Here is a 22,401-nt window from a genome sequence, read left to right on the forward strand (position 1 = left end):
TACAGGCGTGCACCACCACACCCGGCTAATTTTTTTGTATTAATAGAGACAGGGTTTCGCCATGTTGGCCAGGTTGGTCTTGAACTCCTGACCTCAGGTAATCCGCCTGCCATGGCCCTCCCAAAGTGCTGGGATTACAGGCGTGAGCCACCATGCCTGGCCACCACTGAAGGAATCTCTATGGCTTTCTTACCTTCAGAACAGGCCTTTTAGAAAGCTCAGCTTATGCAGCCAAGCTCAAAAAATAAAAAACATTTAAATTAAAGAGGACTTTAAAAAAACCCATATATATATATATATATATATATTTTAATTTGAGTAACAGGATAGTTTTGTTGTGGGTGTGTCTGTGTATATAATACCTGAATTTTTCTGGGAAGGATCTGAAACTCTTTTTGTGCCAACCAGGTTTTGCAGGCCAGTGATGACAGGAGTGAAGGAGGGACGACAGCTGCTGTGTGCGCTCTGTTGACTGCCCTGAAAGAAAGACCCAGGGGTCACCCGTGTGCAGACACTGACTTAGCCCCCAAAATGCGTACTTATCCGTTAGTGTGCCAATTACTGATGTCACCATAACCATCTAACAGAAAATCATGAAAAGGTCAAGAAAGAAAACAAAAATCACACACACTTATTCTCTTACTACCTCAACCCAATCCCATTTAGACATTTTCCCCATTGCTTTCTCCATTATATGTGCTTTTGTATATGGTTTCAATCACCAAGATGGAGAACATACAATCATTTCAGCTGTTCTTGCTCCACATAAAATCAAAACCATTTTCCTAGGTTGCCACATAGTGTTTATATATATATAGTCAGCTAATGGGCACTTTGTTTCATTTGGGGTTACAGTCAACCTTATTACCCAAAATGTATTTGGGTATTCCCTTATTACCCAAAATGTATTATGTATTTTGCTAAAACAAGTATAGTAAGACCTTGATTAGCAGAAACCTGCCAAAATAGAACCCTCAATTGTGGCAAAAAAAGCACCAAATCTCAAGGGTTTTTTAAAAGGCTTGTTTTAGGGATATATAACATTTTTTTCTCAAGTATTTTCCTAGAATCCGTAATAATTTAGTCCAATCTGCTAGACCTCCATTACTTGTCCCTTTATTCATTTAAATGAATATGTGAGGTTAATACTGTGTAGTCTTTTAAGGCTAGTGGTTATTCAACAAAAACTGTATACATAGTGAAGGGCCTTCTTTATGTAGACAACAGTATTGCAAATAATGAATAATTTTTTCTAATGAATTATTCTGCATCAAAACTTTAAGCTAAGCCTAAGATCACTGTTACCAGTTCATAAATTATAATTTGGTACATTTTCTTAACTCTCTGATGAAAGTTCTGTTTAATATTTTAATTCCTAAAATATGAAAACCCTCAAATATATAGAAAAGCTGAATTATACAATAGACATCCATATAAATAGCACCTAGATTTCACAATTAGTATTTTGCTATGTTTCCTTTATCATATAGTTATTTATCTATTCATCACTCATCTATTTCTTTTTTTTAAATTCATTTCAAAGTAAGTTGCAGATCTCAATATACTTCACAGTGGCTATATACATTTAAAAGAGTGTTTTTATATTTTTCCTTAAAGGATACGATTTAAATAAATGGTACTATAATAGATAACTACTCAGAACTGAGGAAGTGCAGCATATTATAACTTTTGCCTTTAAAAAATTTCAGAAAGATGTGTTTGCCAAGACCTTTATTGAATTGTATTATAATTTTTGAGGAGTCTCCCTCTGTCACCCAGGCTGGAGTGCAGTGGCGCAGTTTCAGCTCACTGCAACCTCCGCCTCCCAGATTTAAGTGATTCTCCTGCCTCAGCCTCCTGAGTAGCTGGGATTACAGCAGCCCACCCCCATGCCCACCTAATCTTTAGTACAGACAGGGTTTCACCAGGCTCTTTGGCCAGGCTGGTCTTAAACTCTGGCCCTCAAGTGATCTGCCCGCCTCGACCTCCCAAAGTGCTGGGATTACAGGTATGAGCCACCACGCCCGGCCCCAAGACGTTTATAAAAGTACACTTTGCCTGGCTGTGTTGCCTTAGTTGACTGAGGAAAAGATCTCGCAAGAATTCCTTCCTCTGCAGGGTAAGGAAATTTCTTCCTGGTTTGTGGGGAAAGTCACTTTAAAAAAAGATGCTTGGTGGCCCCAAAGCTAGAAGTTATTTCTCTCTTAATGAACTCACTTTCTATGAATTAAGTCAACAGCTTATTCTCCTTAACGCTCAAAAGAAGGCATTTATCTCCCTATTTTGTACCTATTCAGAAGGAAATCTGTGTTCCTACAAGATCCTGATTTTTTAAACAGGTCTGGATGTAAAAATGTTTGGCAATGGAATCTTGTTTTTGCCCACCAGGGTCAGTCTTCAACTCATCATGATGGCAAGACATTTCCTTTTCACAGTCGGCTACCAGCCTTCTTCTAATCAGCCAAATAGGGCAAACTCTTCTATCTCACCCATAATTTTAACCAAGGTGATGATATGTTTACTGTTTTTAAAAATTGAATTAAACTCCTACCCTCTGAAATTAAAATTCTGTGCAAGAAGAGTAGGGCAAAGCATTTGATACTTTGTCCCAGGTTTCTAAAATATGACAGCTCACATTCATATACCAGGTAAGTGATGATGATAGGTTTCTTTTTTGATATTTAATGACGCAGCTTCTAAATTTGGTAGTTCTGTCTTTAAGTGTGAACTTAAAAATTACAAAGATGCACCTGGGCACAGTGGCTCATGCCTGTAATCCCAATACTTTGGGAGGCTGAGGTGGGTGGATCACCTGAGATTAGGAGTTCGAGACCAGCCTGACCATGATGTTTCGAAACCCTGTCTCTACTAAACATACAAAAATTAACCAGCTGTGGTGGCGGGCACCTGTAGTCCCAGCTACTTGAGAGGCTGAGGCAGGAGACTCACTTGAACCCAGGAGGCAGAGATTACAGTAAGCCAAGATTGCACTACGCTCCAACCTGGGCAACAGAGCGAGACTCTGTCTCAAAAATAAATAAATAAATAATTATGAAGATGCTCACATACACTCCTCAAGAGGGACAGAAATCCACTTCTATCCACTACCTTACCTATTGATCAGTCCAAACTTTTCTTAAATCATACAAACTCCTGTTACCTCTTTGTGCCTTTGCGTATGCTATTTTCCCTGTCTGAGATGCCTTTTCCTTATTTTCGCCAAACTCCATCTGGAGTGAGATTCAGTGGAAGCTCCTCTGGATAGCTTCATTCTCATTCTTCTGTATACAATAAGGCTTTAACGAAATCATTCAACAAAGATGAGTCTTCCATTAAGGAAGCATCCCCTGGCTAGACAACCGTTTTGTTTGTTGATAGAAGTCTGGTCAATATCATCACTAACTATTAACTCATGCAATCCTACAGCAGCACCATGTCTTAGACATTTGCTGCCCATTATGTAAGCCAGAAATGAAAAAAAAAAAAGGGTTTCAAACTTAATATGGTGTTTACTGGGTTTGACTGCTTTGCAGATTCCCTAAGATAAGCCAGCCAGTCTGTAAGCCTATCTGAACAATGGTATTTTCCTCACTCATTTTTTAACACCAGTGAGGAACAGGAGGCGGCTAACAGCTTTCCAGAAGTACCTGTGGGCTAACTGTAAGATCAGGGCATCTTCTGAACAAAGGCCTTGGAGAGGCTTCAGAAATAAGGCAACCAGGCAGGGGACCAAAAGTCATGCTTTTAACCTCAAAACTAAGGCGGCCTATCCGTAACCCAGAGAGGAGACTAAGGGGTCGCATATCAGTTTCTATAGTCTCACTATGTACCACATGGGGCTAACCATACAGTCTACCATCTTGTCAGCCATTACAATGAAAAAAATATAGTTAAATATACTTTGCTAAAAAAAAAAAAAAATAGCACTTACATCAGCCTTGCAAATAAATATAAGATGTTTGCTAACCCACAAAATATCACCCACTAAGGCCTCCCTCCCACAGGAAAAACCCCCACACTTGGCTCTCCTAGGAATATGCCATTAATTGCCCTCAGCATGTGTGAGTGGCTAGTCACAAGTTAACTTTATAGCAATACTTAATTGAATGAATAGAACAATGTTGTGCTAATGAGGGTCAAATTGCCACCAGATGTTGCCTTTTTTTAAAATAAACACAGCTGTGTACATGCGTGCACAGGCGATATAAAACTAATAGTGAGAGAGAAAAGTGGTTCTAAGAAAACATTTGCAAGCAATAGAGAGAAAAATCTAGGGATTAATGAATTTCCATCCCACCTTTCATTTTTATTTCAAACACATGAAAATTCACTAAACTTGGTGCTGTGAATATGCTGTACATTAGATATTATTTCCAAACAATCATTTATTAAATTGGGGGCTTTCTCCCAATGGGGGCAGAAGAGTGAGTCAGTCTGATGATAAGCCATCGACAACCTGACTGTTCTGTGATGTCTTCCTTGCGGAGGTCCAGGAACCAGCTCGGAGTCTTCCAATCTCTAGCTGCACAAGCCCCTGTGCACACTTGGAAAGGCAAGAAAAGAACAGAAATGAAAAGTAGTAGCATTTACATTCTGAAATATCTTAACAGAGCCTCTCCCTGCAGCCATGAATGATAAAAGGGTAATGAAAGCAACAGGCATAGCCCTAGAGAGAGGAGGATGAATTCTGTGGCTCCTGGAGGGCCCATCTCATCAAACGCATTTAGAGAACAGTCACGGATACTCAGAACGTTCACAAGCATGAAGAACTTGCTTGTGAAATCCCAAAGCAGGTTCCCTTTCATTCTGTTAGTCAATATAACAGAACTTTCTTTTAAAGCTATTCCTGCTCATTTAAAATAATCAGAGATTAAATTTCCAGTAAAAACTAGAGTTAGCATAAAATCCAACCCATTTTATAATCAAGCTAGACTGAACAGTTCCCACTGGACTTCAGTTGTGCCAGCTGAGTAAAAAGCAGCCTAGCAACTCACCTTTAGGATGGTGGCCACTGTCTCCTGTGAGGCATTTCTCATGTCCTCCCCATTCACAGATAAGATCTGATCTCCCTGAATCAATCTCCCATCCAGGTCTGCGGCTCCGCCTTTCACGATGTCAGAAATAAACACTCCGCTTCCATTTCTGTTAATACCATACATCAGTGCAGTATTGGCACAACCTAATATTTCCATGCATAATACGTGTGTGTGTGACACGATACACACACATATACTCCTTTCTTCTTCCAGTTTTATTTTCTTTTTGTTTCTTTCATACCTTGGCAATTCGTCTTTATCAGCACATGGAGCTTCCTCATTTTTTAAATGGCTACATACTATTCTATGATGTTTCATAATTTCACTTACCAGTAGCTTACTGATGGACATACAGGTTATTTCCATTCTTTAACTATTGCAAACAACAAGCAATGAATATCTGTAAGTATATCTTTAAGATAAAGTCCTAGTGATGGAATTGTTAGTCAAAGAAAATTGTGACTTTTGAGAACTATACATCCTTTACAATGCAAGTTTTTGTGCTAAGGAATGTAAATGCTCCTTACAAACTCAACTTGAAATACTGATGTTCACTAAAAGCAAAAATCATTACTCTAAATGAAACTGCACCAGGTATACATATGCATCAAAACAAGAAAGCAAACTTCAACACTGCCTCTGTCAGTTGCTCTGCATCCAGATGTGCACTGATTTTTGTTTAGAAATGTAAGAGACTCAGCTTTTTTTGTTTGGTAATGCATTTTCAGAGTGATGGTTTTTTGGTGCTGAAGTAAAAAAAAAAAAAAAAAATTAAGATTATGACAGCACAATACTTGGCCCAAAATCAGTACTCAAAAATTGTAGCTAATATTTTTATTTTAATAACAGCTTGGACTGTTGAACAAAAGCACTAGGCTAGTCACCAGAGGTCTGTGAGGGCATATAATGTAACATGCATAAAACCAACTTAATTTCTTCCTTAACAACATGGTTGATACACTTTAAGGCCATATTAGGATATTACCTGGAAATCCTATAGTGCTGTTGGGATAAACACATACTAGATACCTAAAAGCCAGTAAACCATGGAAGCCAGGCTTTGTTTCAAGCTATTACTTACCTTTCCAATTCACTGCAAGAGAAACTTAGTAATATCATCCTGGAACAAACTACTGTTAAGCAGTATAGACTTCATTTTTCTTTATTTAAAAAATTGTTTTAGAGACAAGTCTTGCTGTGTTGCCAGACTGATCTTGAACTCCTCACCTCAAGTGATCTTCCCACCTCAGCCTCCCAAAGTGTTGGGATTACAGATGTGAGCCACTAAGCCTGGCCTAGGCAACATGTATTTCTTTCTATTTATTATTTATTTATTTGTTTATTTTTGAGATGGAGTTTAGCTCTTGTTGCCCAGGCTGGAATGCAATGGCATGATCTCAGCTGACTGCAAACTCTGCCTCCTGGGTTCAAGCAATTCTCCTGCCTCAGCCTCCTGAGTAGCTAGGATTACCTGCCACCACGCCTGGCTAATTTTTTTGTATTTTTCAGTAGAGATGAGGTTTCACCATTTTGGTCAGGCTGGTCTTGAACTCCTGACCTCAGGTGATCCAACCGCCTTGGCCTCCCAAAGTGCTGGGACTAGAGGCATGAGCCACCACATCCAGCAGCAACATATATTTCAAAAGAGTAGCCTGGCCACTAGGATCTACCTACCTACATTTTTGGTGCAAACTATTACTTTGGGGACATCTTTCTTTTTTCCTTTTTTTTTTTTTTGTTTAAATTTACAGATGGGGTCTTGTTATGTTTCCTGAGAGGCTCAAGTGCAGTGGCTATTCACAGCCATGATCATAGCACACTATGGCCTCAAACTCCTGGCCTCAAGCGATCTTCCCACATAGCTGGGACAACAGGTACATGCCACTGTGCCCGGCAGGACATTTTTCTTAATAGAAAACTACTATCATGAAGAATTATGTTTATCTCTTAACTACGTCTACTCAACTAGTTTCAACATAGTATGAAATTAACAGTATGACACAAGCAATGTTCCATGTTAATTTCCATGCCGAAGCAATGTTCTTGACCCAACATTGGATAAATCTCATTCTTGATACCAGGTATTTCTTGGGTATGGCTGCTTTAATTAACCTCTGCAAAACTCAGATCTTAGTAATTCTGAGTGAAAGAACCTTGCTAGCTGTTCTTACTCTGTACAGAAATATGACAGTCTGGGTTGATTGGGCTTGGAATTCTATATTGATATGACAATTTTTTTGGTAAGACCTTGCTCAGAAATATGACCCATGTTGTCAAATGTTCATAAATATCTCAGTTTTAGAAATCCCATCACTACTGCACATTAGGCTTTCTCTTTCAGTGTTCGTTCACAGGCATCAGAGCTCTGGATGAAAAAGGCAGATCCCGACTCGCACAGCATGTCTTTACCGTTTCCCAACAATGCTCAGGCCCAGGCCCCGGCCAGTTTTCTTCTGCAGATCCACAGGGAACATCTCCAAGTTCTCCTCATCCCGGTAGTGTGCCTCATCTCTGTACACCACCAGCCGCACCTTCTGGGGGGTCTGCCTCAGGGCTGTGATGGCTTCTTCATGGCTGGAGTTCCTCAGGTCAACCCCATTAACCTGGAACAATGGGCATCCTGAGCTGGGCTGCTGATGGCGAGGCCTCTGCCTGCTCTGTCTGCTGAATCTTCTTGATCTAACCAGTAAAGAAGCTCTAGAAATTTCCAGCCAATCTCAAAGCAAACAGGTAGTGACCACGAGCAGTACTAGCTGCTTTGAATATAAAGGAGGTGGCCCTTAAAATATCCTACCCAACATGTGCACAGAGGGTGGATACACAATAATGCAGTTTTACATAGCTACAAACTTTACTGTGAAACCAGTGAAAGAGACAGGAGAGTGTGCACGCAGGGAATTAACCAGCTCATTTAATTGAGATCAAAGGGAAATAAATATTAGTGTTTAGTCAGCATTTTTAGATTCAGTTTGCTGATTGGATTTGACATCTTCACTCTCATTTATTTACTTATTTTTTTAGATAGGGTCTTGCTCTGTTGCCCAGGTTGGAGTGCAGTGGCATGAACACTGCCTTACTGCAGCCCTGACTTCCCAGACTCAAGCAGTCCTTCAACCTCAGCCTCCTGAGTACCTGGGACTGCATGTGTGTGCCACCATGTCTAGATAATTTTTTAAATTCTGGAGAGATGAGGTCTTGCCATATTACCCAGGCTGGCCTCAAACTCCTGGACTCAGGTGATCCTCCTGCCTCGGCCTTTCAAAGTGCTAGGATTACAGGCATGAGCCACCATGCCTGACTGACATCTTCACTCCTATTTGCTCACATCACAACGACTTCATAACAGGCCCAGAAGGAGATGAGGGAACAGTATTTCCAACAGCATCCAAGACCCCTTGAAGTCTTCTCATTGGAATCTAGTTCTCAGTGAGCACAGACAGGACCACGCATTAGAAAGCAGTGTATCAGCTAGGCGCGGTGGCTCACGCCTGTAATCCCAGCACTTTGGGAGGCCGAGGCAGGTGGATCACGAGGTCAGGAGATCGAGACCATCGATCTGGCTAACATGGTGAAACCCCATCTCTACTAAAAATACAAAAAAATTAGCCGGGCGTGGTGGTGGGCGCCTGTAATCTCAGCTACTTGGGAGGCTGAGGCAGGAGAATGGCGTGAACCTGGGAGGCAGAACTTGCAGTGAGCCAAGATATCGTGCCACTGCACTCCAGCCTGGGTGACAGAGCAAGACTCCGTCTCAAAAAAAAAAAAAAAAAAAAAAAAAAGAAAACAAAAAAAGAAAGCAGTGTACCGAAAAGAGCACTGAGTAAAGCCAAGTCATGTAACCTCTCTGAGCCTCTGTTTCCTTTTCTGTTAAAAAGACATTATAGCCAAATTATTTATTCTTTAACTTAAATACTTCTGCGGTGCTTGTGTGCTACTCCTTTATGAATATTTACTCATTTAATCCTTATATTAACTCTCTGAGATAGATATTGTTATTAACACCATTCATAGAGGAGGAAACTGAGGCACATAGAGGTTTAAAGACTTGACCCAGGTTACACAGCTAGCAGGGGGAGGAGCCAAGATTTAAACCCAGACAGTCCTTCCACCCCTCAGTTCCTATTCCATGCTGCCTCATCATTAACTCTTAGAATGGGTTACCGGAGATCCCCTGTCACAAAGAAAGTCAAATACTGACATTGGTTAGTAAATTTGATATGAGGGAGAAATTGAGGAGCAGAGTAACCTTGGACTCAAAAGAAAGAAGTCAGGGGTGGTGATTCCCTCAAGGTTTCAGCTAGGAGAAGAGTTAAACGAGGGGAAGGATTAGTCCAGCCCACCAGGCGGATGGTAGAGTGCTTGTGTTCCCCCAAGATGTCAGTTCCATTCCTTATTCTGGTCCAGGCCTGTGTGCTACTGGAAGGTCAAGCCAGCCTCTGAACCTTTGGTCCTTTATCTGTACAATGAAGCAATGGTTTAAGGCTTTTTCTTTTATTCTTTTGAGATGGAGTGTCACTCTGTCACCTAGGCCGGAGTACAGTGGCGCGATACCGGCTCACTGCAGCCTCCGCCTTCCAGGTTCAAGCGATTCTCTTGCCTCAGTCTCCCGAGTAGCTGGGATTACAGGTGTCCGCCACCACGCCTGGCTAATTTTTATATTTTTAGTAGAGACAGGGTTTCACCATATTGGCCAGGCTGGTCTTGAACTCCTGACCTCAGGTGATCTGCCAGCCTCGGCCTCCCAAAGTGCTGGGATTACAGGTGTGAGCCACTGTGCCCAGCCCCTAAGGGTTTTTTAAATTCTGACATTCTAAAGACTAAGGACCAGTGGCATAAACAATGGTTACGGGGAAAGGAGAAAGGAAGAATGAACCCTTCTTGGAGAAGGTGACTTTTGAATTGTCATTTGAAGTTGATTCGGTGAGCCAAGAAAATGTTTAAATGCCTAATTTCCAAGCTGCTGTTTATTTTCTAGAATATCTTGGTGGCTTGTGTGTTCACGTAGATGAGCTACATCCAGAATAACAGTGGTAAAGAACATGGGTTTTGGGCCGGGCACAGTGGCTCACGTCTGTAATCCCAGCACTTTGGGAGAGCGAGGCAAGCAGATCATGAGGTCAGGAGTTCAAGACCAGCCTGGCCAACATAGTGAAACCCCATCTCTACTAAAAATACAAAAAATTAGCCAGGCGTGGTGGCAGGCACCTGTAATTCCAGCTACTTGGGAAGCTGAGGCAGGAGAATTGTTTGAACCTGGGAGGTGGAGGTTGCAGTAAGCATAGATTGTGCCGTTACACTCCAGCCTGGGCAACGGAGCAAAATTCTGTCTCAAGAAAAAAAAAAGAACATGGGTTTTGGATATGGATGCACTTCGGTTTGAGTGCTGATTCCAATTTCCTGGCTATATGAAACCCTGTGTAAATTACTTAAACCAAACTTTTGCCGTGTCATCTATGAATTGGAGATAATAATATTTACTTAGTGTTGTGAAGATTAATTGAAATAAACCCTGTAAATCATTTGACACAGGGCTTGGCACACAGTTTTGTCCAATGTAAATTAGAAGTTGGTATTTTACAAGGAATTGAAGTAACTTCAGTGAAGGCTGTTTTTCCTCTCAGCATGATCATTCACTGTTACTTTAGGCCAATGAACACATTTTCACTGTCTGTGAATGAAACACAAAGAGGAAAAGTGTATATCCAGGAAATGTGGTCTGAGTTGATTATTTTCCTGTACTCCAACAGATGGCACACAAGACCACTTCTGTCACTCAATAAAAAAAGAACCAGTTACCTCCCTGGATTGAAGGTGAACTTTCTAAGCCTCTAAATATTGTTTGAAAGGCCCTAACAAATATACTTTTAATTAAAAGCATTGTCATTAAGCTCTAATATTACAAAGCAATTTCTATTAAATTCCAGCAAGATGGTATCTGCTCGGATGGAAGTGATCTAAGTTCCTGGTTTCCATTTGCTCCTCTGCAAATCAGGAGATACCACTAAATGTGCAGATAATCATGACAGAAATATCACGGCGTGGCTAGAACATCGTGGGGAGATGTATTACGTAAGTGCTTTACAGAAGCACAGTATGCATTATTTAGAACATTGGCTGTAGAGGAGGAGGGGTGGAAATAGCAGGGCTTCCTATTTGAGAAGAAAGGCTCCAGGAAGACCCAGTTGTCAAATGGAGAATGCCATATCCCTTGGGTAGAATGGCCATGTGGGGAAGTGGGTGAACCCAGTTGTTGAGAAGGAAAGAATAACAAAGCTAGTGCAGCAGTTCCTCCGTATTTTATTGCATAGGGAAAAACAGGCATTAACTCTCTACTCTCTTCTGCTCCCACTTGCAGAGCAGGGAGGGTACGAGAAGGAACTGGCCTAAAAGGAGAACCAGAAAGGAGACATAGCTGATGCTCATCCTATTAATAGAATCATAAATCTTGCCATGCCAAAACATTATTCAACTCTATCTTTGGAAGCAAAACCTGGCATGTCCTAACCTTACCATGAGGATAGTATTAAAACCATGAAAGGCCAATTTGCGGAACGCGGAGGACTCTCACGAATGGAAAGGGCATTGTTTGGAAAAGCGCTGATGTAGTGTTACCCTGTTTCATGGTCTCAAAATATCCCACGAAAACAGGCCTGTCTTCTCAAGGCCTCCTGTGGGTCACAGGCTGCTGCTGCCTCATCACGCATTTGTACCCATCAGCCACGACCAGAACCAGTCCAATGTGAAGTAGAAGCTGTTTAGAAAGGAAACATGTTCCCTGACCAAATTGAGAGCTGTATTTCTTAGCTAAACACATGTTAGACTCTCATGAACTAACCTTGTTTGAGGAAAGAGAGGAGCCTGCATGGGCCATCTTTAATGAGAAGTATAGGCCATCCATTCAGAATAGATAATATAATGCTCCCAGTTGCCAAGAAACTGTGAACTTGATTTTTGAAAAATTCTCCCACTTAAAACAAATTTGCTTTATTCATGTTAACCTTTACTGGGTGCTTGCTTGTACTTGAGTATACTTTATAGAAGAGAGCAGCTACAGAGGGTCTATCTAATACAAACATAAATAGTTTTAAAAAATCCTTATTGAAGTATAATTGATATAAAATAAACTGCCCAAATTTAAAGTATACAATTTGATAGGTTTTGCTAGATGGGTATTTATACCTGTGAACCCATCACCACATTCAAGATAATGAACACGTTAGATTTAGTTTCAAGTGACCATTATAATTTGTGGACTTACAAATCATATAAGTATCAAGGCATATGTGTATTAAGGCATATGTGCCATTTAAAATATTTAATCTATTCATCTTAAAAAGCCAATTATGATAATACCAACTGATTTAAAAATCTGGGGAGGGAAAAACAAAGAAACCCCAAACTCCTGACCACTAAAAAACCATGTTGTATGCTAAGGCAGTCAAGCCAATTCCCAGAGAGGTCTTGCTTATTTTTCTAACCTCATACACTTGTACCTTAATGAATGTACTGGGAATATGTCTTAATCCAATGATGAAACACAGTAAAGGCCTGCAAAGAAATCCTGTAACTTGGGCTGAATTTAATTTGCAATCAGCCTGGCCTCTCCTTTAACCCCTTCTCGCCTATGTTTCCTGCCCTTAATTATATCTCTGGTTTCATCTTGGGAGGCAGAAATGAACCACCAAAGGGAAAAATAAAATTCTATGATGTCATTCGTAATGTGCTATATTAAAGTTGCAAAGCAAAAATGCACATGCTCACCATAAAATGCCAACTATTCAATTAAGTTCATCCAATGAAAAGAAAAATGTTGCCTAAAGGTTTCACACCATCCAGAAAGCTCTTTAGTTCCACCTACCAGAACACCTGGCATCGCCTTCTCATTCAGCCATTCCATAGTGCAGACACTGCCTGCTTTGGTACTTTTAAAAAGGCTGTAACAGCTTTGCTAAATGAGAGTCAATTTGAAAAAGTTAAGCATTTCAAATTTTAGTAAGCATCATGGGGGAAGATTTTACATTTTTTGTCAACTTGAAAACATTGCTGGCAAAACATGAACTTCCATTTGGCATAAAGATTTATCAAGATTAAGAAAATACGATTTAAGCTGCCATGAAATCTTTAAAATATCAGGTATATATGTGTATGCATATGTGTCTATATGTATGTGTTTTTAGGAGGAATTTAGTAGGGTATAATGGAGAGGCAAAAAATTTGCCATATTAGTCTCATTTGATATTAAAATAATAGACCCATAAGTTCTATTTTTCCTTTTAGTTAAAAAAAGTTTTCATAGACAAATGTAGATTCATAACCTGTCATGATTCTAAACCACTGTACAATGTACGTAGAAGAAAAAAAGAATATGATATGCATTTTGTTAAATGACAACTTTATGGATCGAGATCAGGAAAGGAACTACATTTACTGATATAAAATAAAATGCAAAATCATGTACCTCTAATATCTGGTCACCAGCCCAAAGTCTTCCATCTCTGGCTGCTGCCCCTTCTTCATAGACTTCATGGATAACTATAGCATTCTATAAAAAACAAAATCTTACTCATTTTCAACAACCAGAAATGCTTCCTTAAGCAAACAACCAATAGGCCACAACCCATAATTTTCTATTTGTTAATAATGTTATATTTTATCTGACATAAAGATAAACAATATGCAGTTATGATATATTCAGAGGTATAATTAAATTTTCCTAAGATTATTTCATTCCTTTAAAACTGGCTTTGCCTAATATTTCATGTTAAACTTCTTCCATGTGTTTTACTGTTAACCCTGTACACTGCTGCTGCGTATGAACTAGAGGTGAACTATGTGTCATTCTTATTCACATTTTATAGTGTATTTTGAGACACGGTTTCAGGTATTTATTGGTATTCAAGGATTTGGCATAGATGTGTGGCCTGATGAAGGGGGTTTTGCCAGGCCTTATTACTTGGGCAATGAAAGAAAAGAACTTAGTGGAATGAATGGGTCCTGGAGGAGAAGAAAACAGGAGTAAAGGGAAGAGCATTCATGGACCTAAGTGTAAAACAGCCATGGGTTCAAATCCTGACTCTGCCTTCTTGTAATCTTGGGCAATGAATTCCTCTGAATTCAGCAATCAGAGCCATAAAATTAGGACAACCATATCTGCTGTAGGTAAGCTTTGGTTGGGAAAAGTGTTTCATAGTTAATGAATTAAAAAATAATTTGTATCTCTTCAGATTCATAACCTTAAAAATTATTTTATCATCATAAAAATGACATGTACCCACGTAGAGGATTCAAGCAATACTACTACAGGTTGTTGCAAAGCACAAAAATAGGCTGCTTCCTACCCAGATTCAGTCCCACCAATCACCACTCATAATTTCCGAGGATCTCTCTAGACAATTCACATTTATGCACCCAAATATTTATATATTTTGATGAGAGACTATTCTAAAAATATAGGATTATCAAATTGAGTTTGTCCACACTCCTTTTCCCTCATCCCCTCCTGTTGAGCAAGTAGTCAAGCTTTGAAATTCTTCACCTTGGGGATTTTTGTGGAGCTCAAAACTGAAGCAACCAGAAGTCATTGGCTCTTTCTGTTTTTAACAGAACCGAAGAGCACTGAATGGATTATGATAGGTGTCTTGGAGGGCTGCTGAGAGAGGCGCATAGCTTTTGAGTGGAGATTAGAAACAGAGGTCTATGGGTTCCACTGTGGGGATTTGGGTCCTGCAGTGCCCAGGGTCCTCCTATTCCTTGCCCCCAGTGCACACACACACAGGTTTTAAGACCCTGCTGGCAATGGTCAAGGGCTGACATCCTTGACAGCTGTCAGAGCCTAGAGGCTGACACCTATAGGACCCCAGGCATGAAAGAAGTCAAGGAGCAGGACTTCTGGACTTGAGAGATCTTATAGGCTTGGCCAAGGATAGGCTTGATGATGAGCAGGCAGTGCTGATGGCAATGACCATAGGGGTGTTGTCAATGTCTGGGTGTTTGGTTGGTACCCTTTGGAGTTAATGAGCCACCAAAATGGTTGAGGTTGAATTTCATCTTAGTCCAGAAGTATGGAGCCTCAGAATTAAGTTCATAGGAAGTAAAGAAATGAGTATTTATTGCAAAAATGTGACAAGATAGACAAAATACATACACCCACACCAAACCTTTTTTGTTTGCTTTTTTTTTGAGATAGCATCTCGCTTTGTTGCCCAAACTAGAGTGCAGTGGCTTAATCATAGCTCACTGCAGCCTCGATCTCCTGGGCTCAGGTATCTTCCTGCTTCAGTCTCCCAAGTAGCTGGGACTATACGTGTGCACAACCATGGCTGGCCAATTTTTTTTTTTTTTTAAAGTAGAGATGGGGGTCTCACTATGTTGTCCATGCTGGTCTCCACCTCCTGGGCTCAAGCAATACCTCCTGCCTTGGCCTTCCAAAGTGCTGGAATTACAGGTATGAGCCGCTGTGCCCAGCCATATATATGTGTGTGTGTGTGTGTATATATATATATATATTTTTTAAGAGGAGTCTTACTGTGTTGCCCAAAACTCCTGGGCTCAAATGATCCTCCTGCCTCATCCTGGGAGCTGGGACTACAGGCATGTCCCATAGCACCAGGCTTACTTTCTATTAAAAACAAAATAACAACAACAGAAAAACAAAAAAAGAGTTTCTATACAAATTCCACAATAGAGAAGCAACAAAAGAAAACAAGAGGTCTATAACTAGATAACCCATCTGGATTCCAAATACTTTTACAATACTAAATACCGTACTTTCATTTTATTGTTACACAGTTCTGAAAACATTCTTTATTATAGCAATTAGAGAGGCAGCCCCCAAGAGCCAGGAAAAGTTTCTGGATCCAGGCACTTTACATTTCAGATTCCGTACCAGGAATACATTTTAGACCATTCTTTGTTTTAACACTGACTTATGAAATTTCCAGACCCAGGGAGCGTTTACACTGCCAAGAGTTTGTATCTCTGAACTGTTTCGGGGGAATTATTTGGAGGAAACTTGCGGAGTCAGTGGCTTGCGGTGATCCAGCGACACTAATGAGATCCTACCAAAGGTCATTTGTATTAAGGTAGTAAGAGGAGAAACTAATGCAGACTCCTGGTAGCACCCTGTAATGATACTAGTTTTCAAAGTCTGGTGCCCAATGCCCTATTTTCACTGGATTGAGAAAGTCACACACTACACTCGGACTATGCATGGCTTTTACAGAACTTGATTTTCAGCAAAAAGTCCTTTGATCTTGGAACATTACAAAAGACAAACAGAAAATTTCTGTCCATTCATACTCAAAAGAAAGAAAAGACCCCCTTGGAGTTTGTATTCCATAAAAGTGGTCTGAATTCAAAATCCTTAGATACTTTCTGGCGCTCAATGAACTATTCTCCTTAAAGGATGCCAATGACCATAAAGGAGTAATATGTTAACAGTTTCAAATGCCGAACTCACTGCAAATGATCTATTTTTAGTCCACAAGTCTTTCTGTATTTAAAATTCTCCATTTATTTATTTATTTTTGCTTGACTGCTACTGTAATTCCTCTTAAAGTTATTAGTGAAGGCTGGGCATAGTGGCTCATGCCTATAATCCCAGCAGTTTGGGAGGCCGAATTGGGTGGATCACTTGAGGTGGGTGGATTACCTGAGGTCAGGAGTTCGAGACCAGCCTGGCCAACATGGTGAAATCCCCTGTTTACTAAAAATACAAAAATTCGCTGGGCATTGTGGCGCATTCCTGTAATCCCAGTTACTCGGGAGGCTGACAGGAGAATCACTTGAACCCAGGAGGCCGAGGCTGCAGTGAGCTGAGATCATACCATATTCCAGCCTGGGCAAGATAGAGTGAGGCTCCGCCTTAAAAAATAAAAAAAAATAGGCCGGGCGCGGTGGCTCACGCTTGTAATCCCAGCACTTTGGGAGGCTGAGGCGGGCAGATCACAGGGTCAGGAGATTGAGACCATCCTGGCTAACATGGTGAAACCCCATCTCTACTAAAAATACAAAAAATTAGCCAGGCGTGGTGGTGGGCACCTGTAGTACCAGTTACTCAGGAGGCTGAGGAAGGAGAATGGTGTGAACCCGGGAGGCGGAGCTTGCAGTGAGCCGAGACCGCGCCACTGCACTCCAGCCTGGGTGACAGAGTGAGAACCTGTCTCAAAAAATAAACAAATAAATAAATAAATAAATAAATAAAAATAAAAAATAAAATAAAAAATAAAGTTATAAGCGAAGATACAAGAAAATACGAGACACTGTGACCTGTCAATAGAAAAGAGCCACATTTCTTTTTGTTTGTTTTGTGTTTAATTCATCTAGTGTATTTAGGGGAAAAAAAAGTCCACGTTTCTTACTGGGTGCCCCTGTAGTCTATGAAGCTGTGGTTCTGGCCTAAATTTTGGCCCTGCTACTGTTGGCAACGGGACTTGGGGGAAGACTGTTAACCTCTCCAGGGCTCAGCTTTTTAGATGGTTTTAACAGTATTATCTACCAATAAGGCTTTATGTGCAGTGCGAGCACACAGTAAGGAAGTGAGACATATATATATATATAGTCATATATATATTGACATATATATAGACATATATATATTGACATATATATAGACATATATATATATATATTGACAATATATATATATTGGTTGAGACAGAGTCTTACTCTTTTGCCCAAGCTGGAGTGCAATGGTACGATCTTGGCTTACTGCAGCCCATCATCTGCAGCTTCCCAGATTCAAGTGATTCTTCTGCCTCAGTCTCCCATGTAGCTGGGACTACGGGCACGTGCCACCACACTCAGCTAATTTTTGTATTTTCAGTAGAGACGAGGTTTCACCATGGTGGCCAAGTTGGTCTTGAACTCCTGGCCTCAAGTGATCCACCCACCTTGGCCTCCCAAAGTGCTGGGATTACAGGCATGAGCCACCGCACCCAGCTAGGTAGTATTTTTAATAGCACCTGTCCATTCTTACTTATTTTACATCTATGTGCCATAGATGCTACACACTTCCTGTTTGTCCCATTTAATCCTTGTAACAACTCATCAAATTCAGTGTTATTAGTCTCACTTATAGCTGAGGAAATGAAAGCTCGTAAGGGTTCAGACTTGACTTCTCTGCAGCTTCTAATTAGGAGAGATGAAATTCCATTTCAGGACTGTTTAACACCAAAGCCTGTGCTCCCACCACCATAGCAAGCTTCTCATCTGTTTTGAATATTTGATTTTGTACTTGTACAAAAGCTAGCTTGGGATTTTCCATATGGCATCAATTCTGTTGAAATATTGTCACCTCAACTCCACAGCAGAAACCTTGAGGGCATGAGTTGATTATTTTATAGAGAGTGAACAAAAAGACGACTTGTGGAAGCAGAAGTTGAAGCCTTTCTTTGACTTCATGAGGTGAGGCAATGATCTACAGATCTCACTAGCTAGTGCTGGCACATGGTTAGGGGTTTGCACTACAGAAAGCATGATGCATAGGCCCCCTCCCAACCTCCAACAGAGTCCCCCTCTTAATTCCATTTGTTATTCTTTTTTTTTTTTTTTTTTTGAGACAGGGTATTGCTTTGTTGCCCAGGCTGGAGTGGTGCAGTGCCACAATCTTGGCTCACAGCAAAGTGGGCCTCCTGAGCTCAACCAATCCTCTCACCTCAGCTTCTCAAGTAGCTGGGACCAAGGCGTGTGCCACCGCACCCAGCTAATTGTGCTTTTTTGGTATTTTTTGTAAAGACAAGGTTTTGCTTTGCTGCCCAGGCTGGTCTTGAACTTCTGGGCTCAGATGATCCTCTCAGCTCAGTTTCCCAAAGTGCTGGGATTTCAGGTGTGAGCCACCGCCGCCCCGACCCATTTGTTACTCTTACCTCTTTCCTTCCTTCCCTTCAGGTTTTCAGTCCTATTTCTGTGCACCTATATTATTCACTTAATGATTTTTTTCTAAGACAAATACAAAACATTATAATAGATACAAGTGATACATTGATGTTCAAAACAAAAAGTTGTTCAGCCCAAGAAAAAAGATTAATTTCTATCAATTAATGGCACAGAACTGAGGATCATTTATAGATGATCAAGACTGACAAAGAGTCAAAAATGAATTTCCTCCTAGTAGTTGTGTGATTTTCACTGGAACAGTAGAAATGTAAGTAAGATGACCTGTTTATTTACTGCTTGAGACAAGACCAGTGATTTCTTTTTGAACATTTTATTTATTTATTATTTTTTTTGAGACAGGGTCTTGCTTTGTTGCCCAGGCTGGAGTGCAGTGGTGCAATCCTAGCTTACTGCAGGTTTGACCTCTTGGGCTCAAGTGATCCTCTCACCTCAGCCTCCTGAGTAGTTAGCACTTCAGGCACATGTCACCATGCTGGGCTAATTTTTAAATATTTTGTAGAGACAGGATCTTGCTATGTTGCCCACACTGGTCTCAAATTCCTGGGCTCAAGTGATCCTTCTGTCTCAGCCTACTAAAGTGGTGGGATTACAGGTGTAAGTCACCATGCCTGGCGTGGACACTCTAAAATTATTCATTTGACTTGCCAGCTCTACAGCCAGTGAAGAATTCAATCAGTGAGTTGGGGAATCTCCCAAGCAGTGGTTTTCTCATAGCCAGAGGGTCAGACAGGATTTCAGAGACATGGGAAGTCTTCTGCTTAACAACTTCTCTCTCATCAGTCTGTCTGAAACACCTTTAACCAAGGAAAACTCCCTTTATTCCACAATTAAACATTTATAACATTAAATCTTTATAAATATTAGTAACATTAAAGAAAAAATGGACAACCAGGAACAAGTAGCTGGCTAGCAAATTCATCATGTTGCTTAAGAAACTACTGTCTTTAGGCTGGGCACAGTGGCTCACGTCTGTAATTCTAGCACTTTGGGAGCTGAGGCGGGAGGATGACCTGAGGTCAGGAGTTTGAGACCAGCCTGACCAACATGGTGAACCCCATCTCAACTAAAAACACAAAAATTAGCTGAGCGTGATGGTGTGCGCCTGTAGTCCCAGCTACTCGGAGGCTGAGGTAAGAGAATCACGTGACCCGGCAGAGTTTGCAGTGAGCCAAGACTGTGCCACTGCACTCCAGCCTGGGTGACAGAGCGGGACTCTATCTCAGGAAAGAAAAAAAAAAAAAAAAAAAAAGGCACCTACTGTCTTAATATCTCCATTCCTAAGAGAGTATTTATTTTTAAACGTGGATAATGTACTCACATGGTACCATACTCAAAATAGTATTCACTGATAAGTATCTCTCTAGCACTTGTTCCTCAGCCACCTAATTTCTCTATCTAGAAACAAACGGTATTAAGTTTTTTGTGTATTTTTGTAAGCTTTTCCATATATCTATATTTGAAGTATAAGCTACCAAGTGCTTGAAGGTTATGCTTTCTTTTATCTGCTATCTCTTTTGTTTCATGAAATTCTACAAGTGCCACCTCTTCTATGACATCTTCCCTAACTCTCTGCCCTGATGAAGTTGATTGATCCTTCTTGTGAGTCACCATAAGAAGTTCATTAGTACACTGAACTTATCACAGCATCATGAATGTCTGTTCAGGGCTCTATGCCTCGTGCCACCTCCCATCCTTGATGGAAGCCTTCAGGACAGAGGCTGCTTCCAACTCATCTTTGTATTCTGGTGCCAAGTCCATGGTAGGCACTCAATAAACTTTGATTAAATGATTGTCAAGAAATTGGTTGGAGATAGATAAAGAGGTTACAATGACTCAGAAAGGGGAGGCTGGAAAAGCTAGTGTGTCACAATCTTACTCCCACAAAAATCAATTGTATGGTTTGAATATACCTTCCAAAATTCACGTTGAAATTTAATTGCCATTGTGACATTATTAAGAGGTGAGACCTTTAAGGTGTGATTGGGTAATGAGGGCTCTGCCCTCAAGGATGGATTAATGCTGCTATATTGGGAGTGAGTTCCTAATAAGAAGAGTTTAGCCCCCTCCCTCTCTGCCTCATGTGCTCACTTGCCCTTCAACTTCTGTTACAGGATGATGCAGCATGAAGGCCCTCACCAGATGCTGGCTCCATGCTCTTGGACTTCCCAGCCTCCAGAACTCCAGAATTTTATATAAATTACCCAGTCTCAGATATTCTGTTATAGCAGCAGAAAATGGAGTAAGACATCAAGCTTCTAGTGGTAAAATACTAGTGACACACAACCAAAATACCCATCACAAATGGATTTTAAATCCATTGAAGTTTCCAGAGGATTTACTTTAGCTTAGAGAGCAATTTAAGAGAGCCAAGTATGAGGGACTTAATTATCACTGAGCCCCACAAAAATCACAAACTCCTCCAAGGGGATTTAAACTCTGAATTGTTGGAAAAGAATTTCACAACATGCAATAGTATATCCTTAGACAGAGTCAATGTCACCAGACACTTCAGCTCATCAATCACCATTTTTATTGTTCAAGCTGCCAACAGGTAGATAAAGTAACTCATAAACACCTCAATCATTTAGCAAAAGGCAATCTTATTGTCACAATAGACTCATAACACTTCAAGAAGCCAGGTGTTAGAAAAATTAAGTAAGGGTCTCCTGTGGGCTGAAGGATATCAATAAGTACCATTTTGTGGGTGAACTATTTTAGTAGATGAGATTTCACATTTCTAGATATTTAGTAGATTGTTTTAAGAAGCATTTTAGGACAAAACTTTGACAAAGAATCATATGTAGATACTATTATAAAGAACTATGAATATATGGCTTAATTACACTGCTTGCAGGCATGTTTTACTTAATTTGATCACTCTGGAATTAAACTCAATCTTTGCCATACTCATAAAAGTCCCTACCTGCACTCACTACACGCACACACAAAATTCCTAAGGGACATTTTAACTACAGAAAAGTTTCACATTAAATCTCACATTGAGGTGAAAAACATACTTATCAGTGATCCAGAAAGAGTGTTATGTCTTATTACCCTGCATTAGGGGAAACGTCCCTTCTAACAAGAAAAATCCATGAGGACCAAAAAAAAAAAAAAAATGTTGAAGATATAGTATATAATAAAATAGTCACAAGTTTTCCTTTGAAAGAAACTATAGTTTGGATCTATGTCCTTAGAGGAAGGATGTAGCTTTTAAACACCATTTAATAGTTTTCTCCTCTATGGCTGTCCCTGTTCAGAAATCATAAAGACAGCCACGTCTTCTACACAGTAGATGACTTTCTCAATTAGAAAGCTGTAAACCAATGAGGATTGATAATATGGTGGGGGTGGCAAAATCCTCAATCCAGTGCTGTGCAGACCAAAACTACATCCAAATCTACACTGAAAAACACATGGTTATGCATTAAGTTACTGATTTGTGATGTCTGCTACAGTTACAGAGTTT

General features: G+C 40.4%; 1 protein-coding gene across 8 annotated transcripts in view; it reads right to left on the reverse strand.

Annotated features, from left to right (window-relative positions):
* The window catches only part of PATJ (PATJ crumbs cell polarity complex component), a 409,036-nt gene that overhangs the window by 40,364 nt on the left and 346,271 nt on the right, over positions 1-22,401 (reverse strand). For all 8 annotated transcript variants that reach the window (XM_038000719.2, XM_038000715.2, XM_038000710.2 and 5 more), the window contains 5 exons: positions 13,495-13,578; positions 7,446-7,639; positions 4,995-5,142; positions 4,457-4,543; positions 363-477 (listed from right to left, as the gene is read on the reverse strand). In XM_038000719.2, the coding sequence (XP_037856647.2) occupies positions 363-477; positions 4,457-4,543; positions 4,995-5,142; positions 7,446-7,639; positions 13,495-13,578 (628 nt within the window). The remainder of the gene's footprint in view (positions 1-362; positions 478-4,456; positions 4,544-4,994; positions 5,143-7,445; positions 7,640-13,494; positions 13,579-22,401) is intronic.

The sequence above is a fragment of the Chlorocebus sabaeus genome, chromosome 20 (genome assembly GCF_047675955.1).
Source record: "Chlorocebus sabaeus isolate Y175 chromosome 20, mChlSab1.0.hap1, whole genome shotgun sequence".
NCBI lineage: Eukaryota > Metazoa > Chordata > Mammalia > Primates > Cercopithecidae > Chlorocebus > Chlorocebus sabaeus.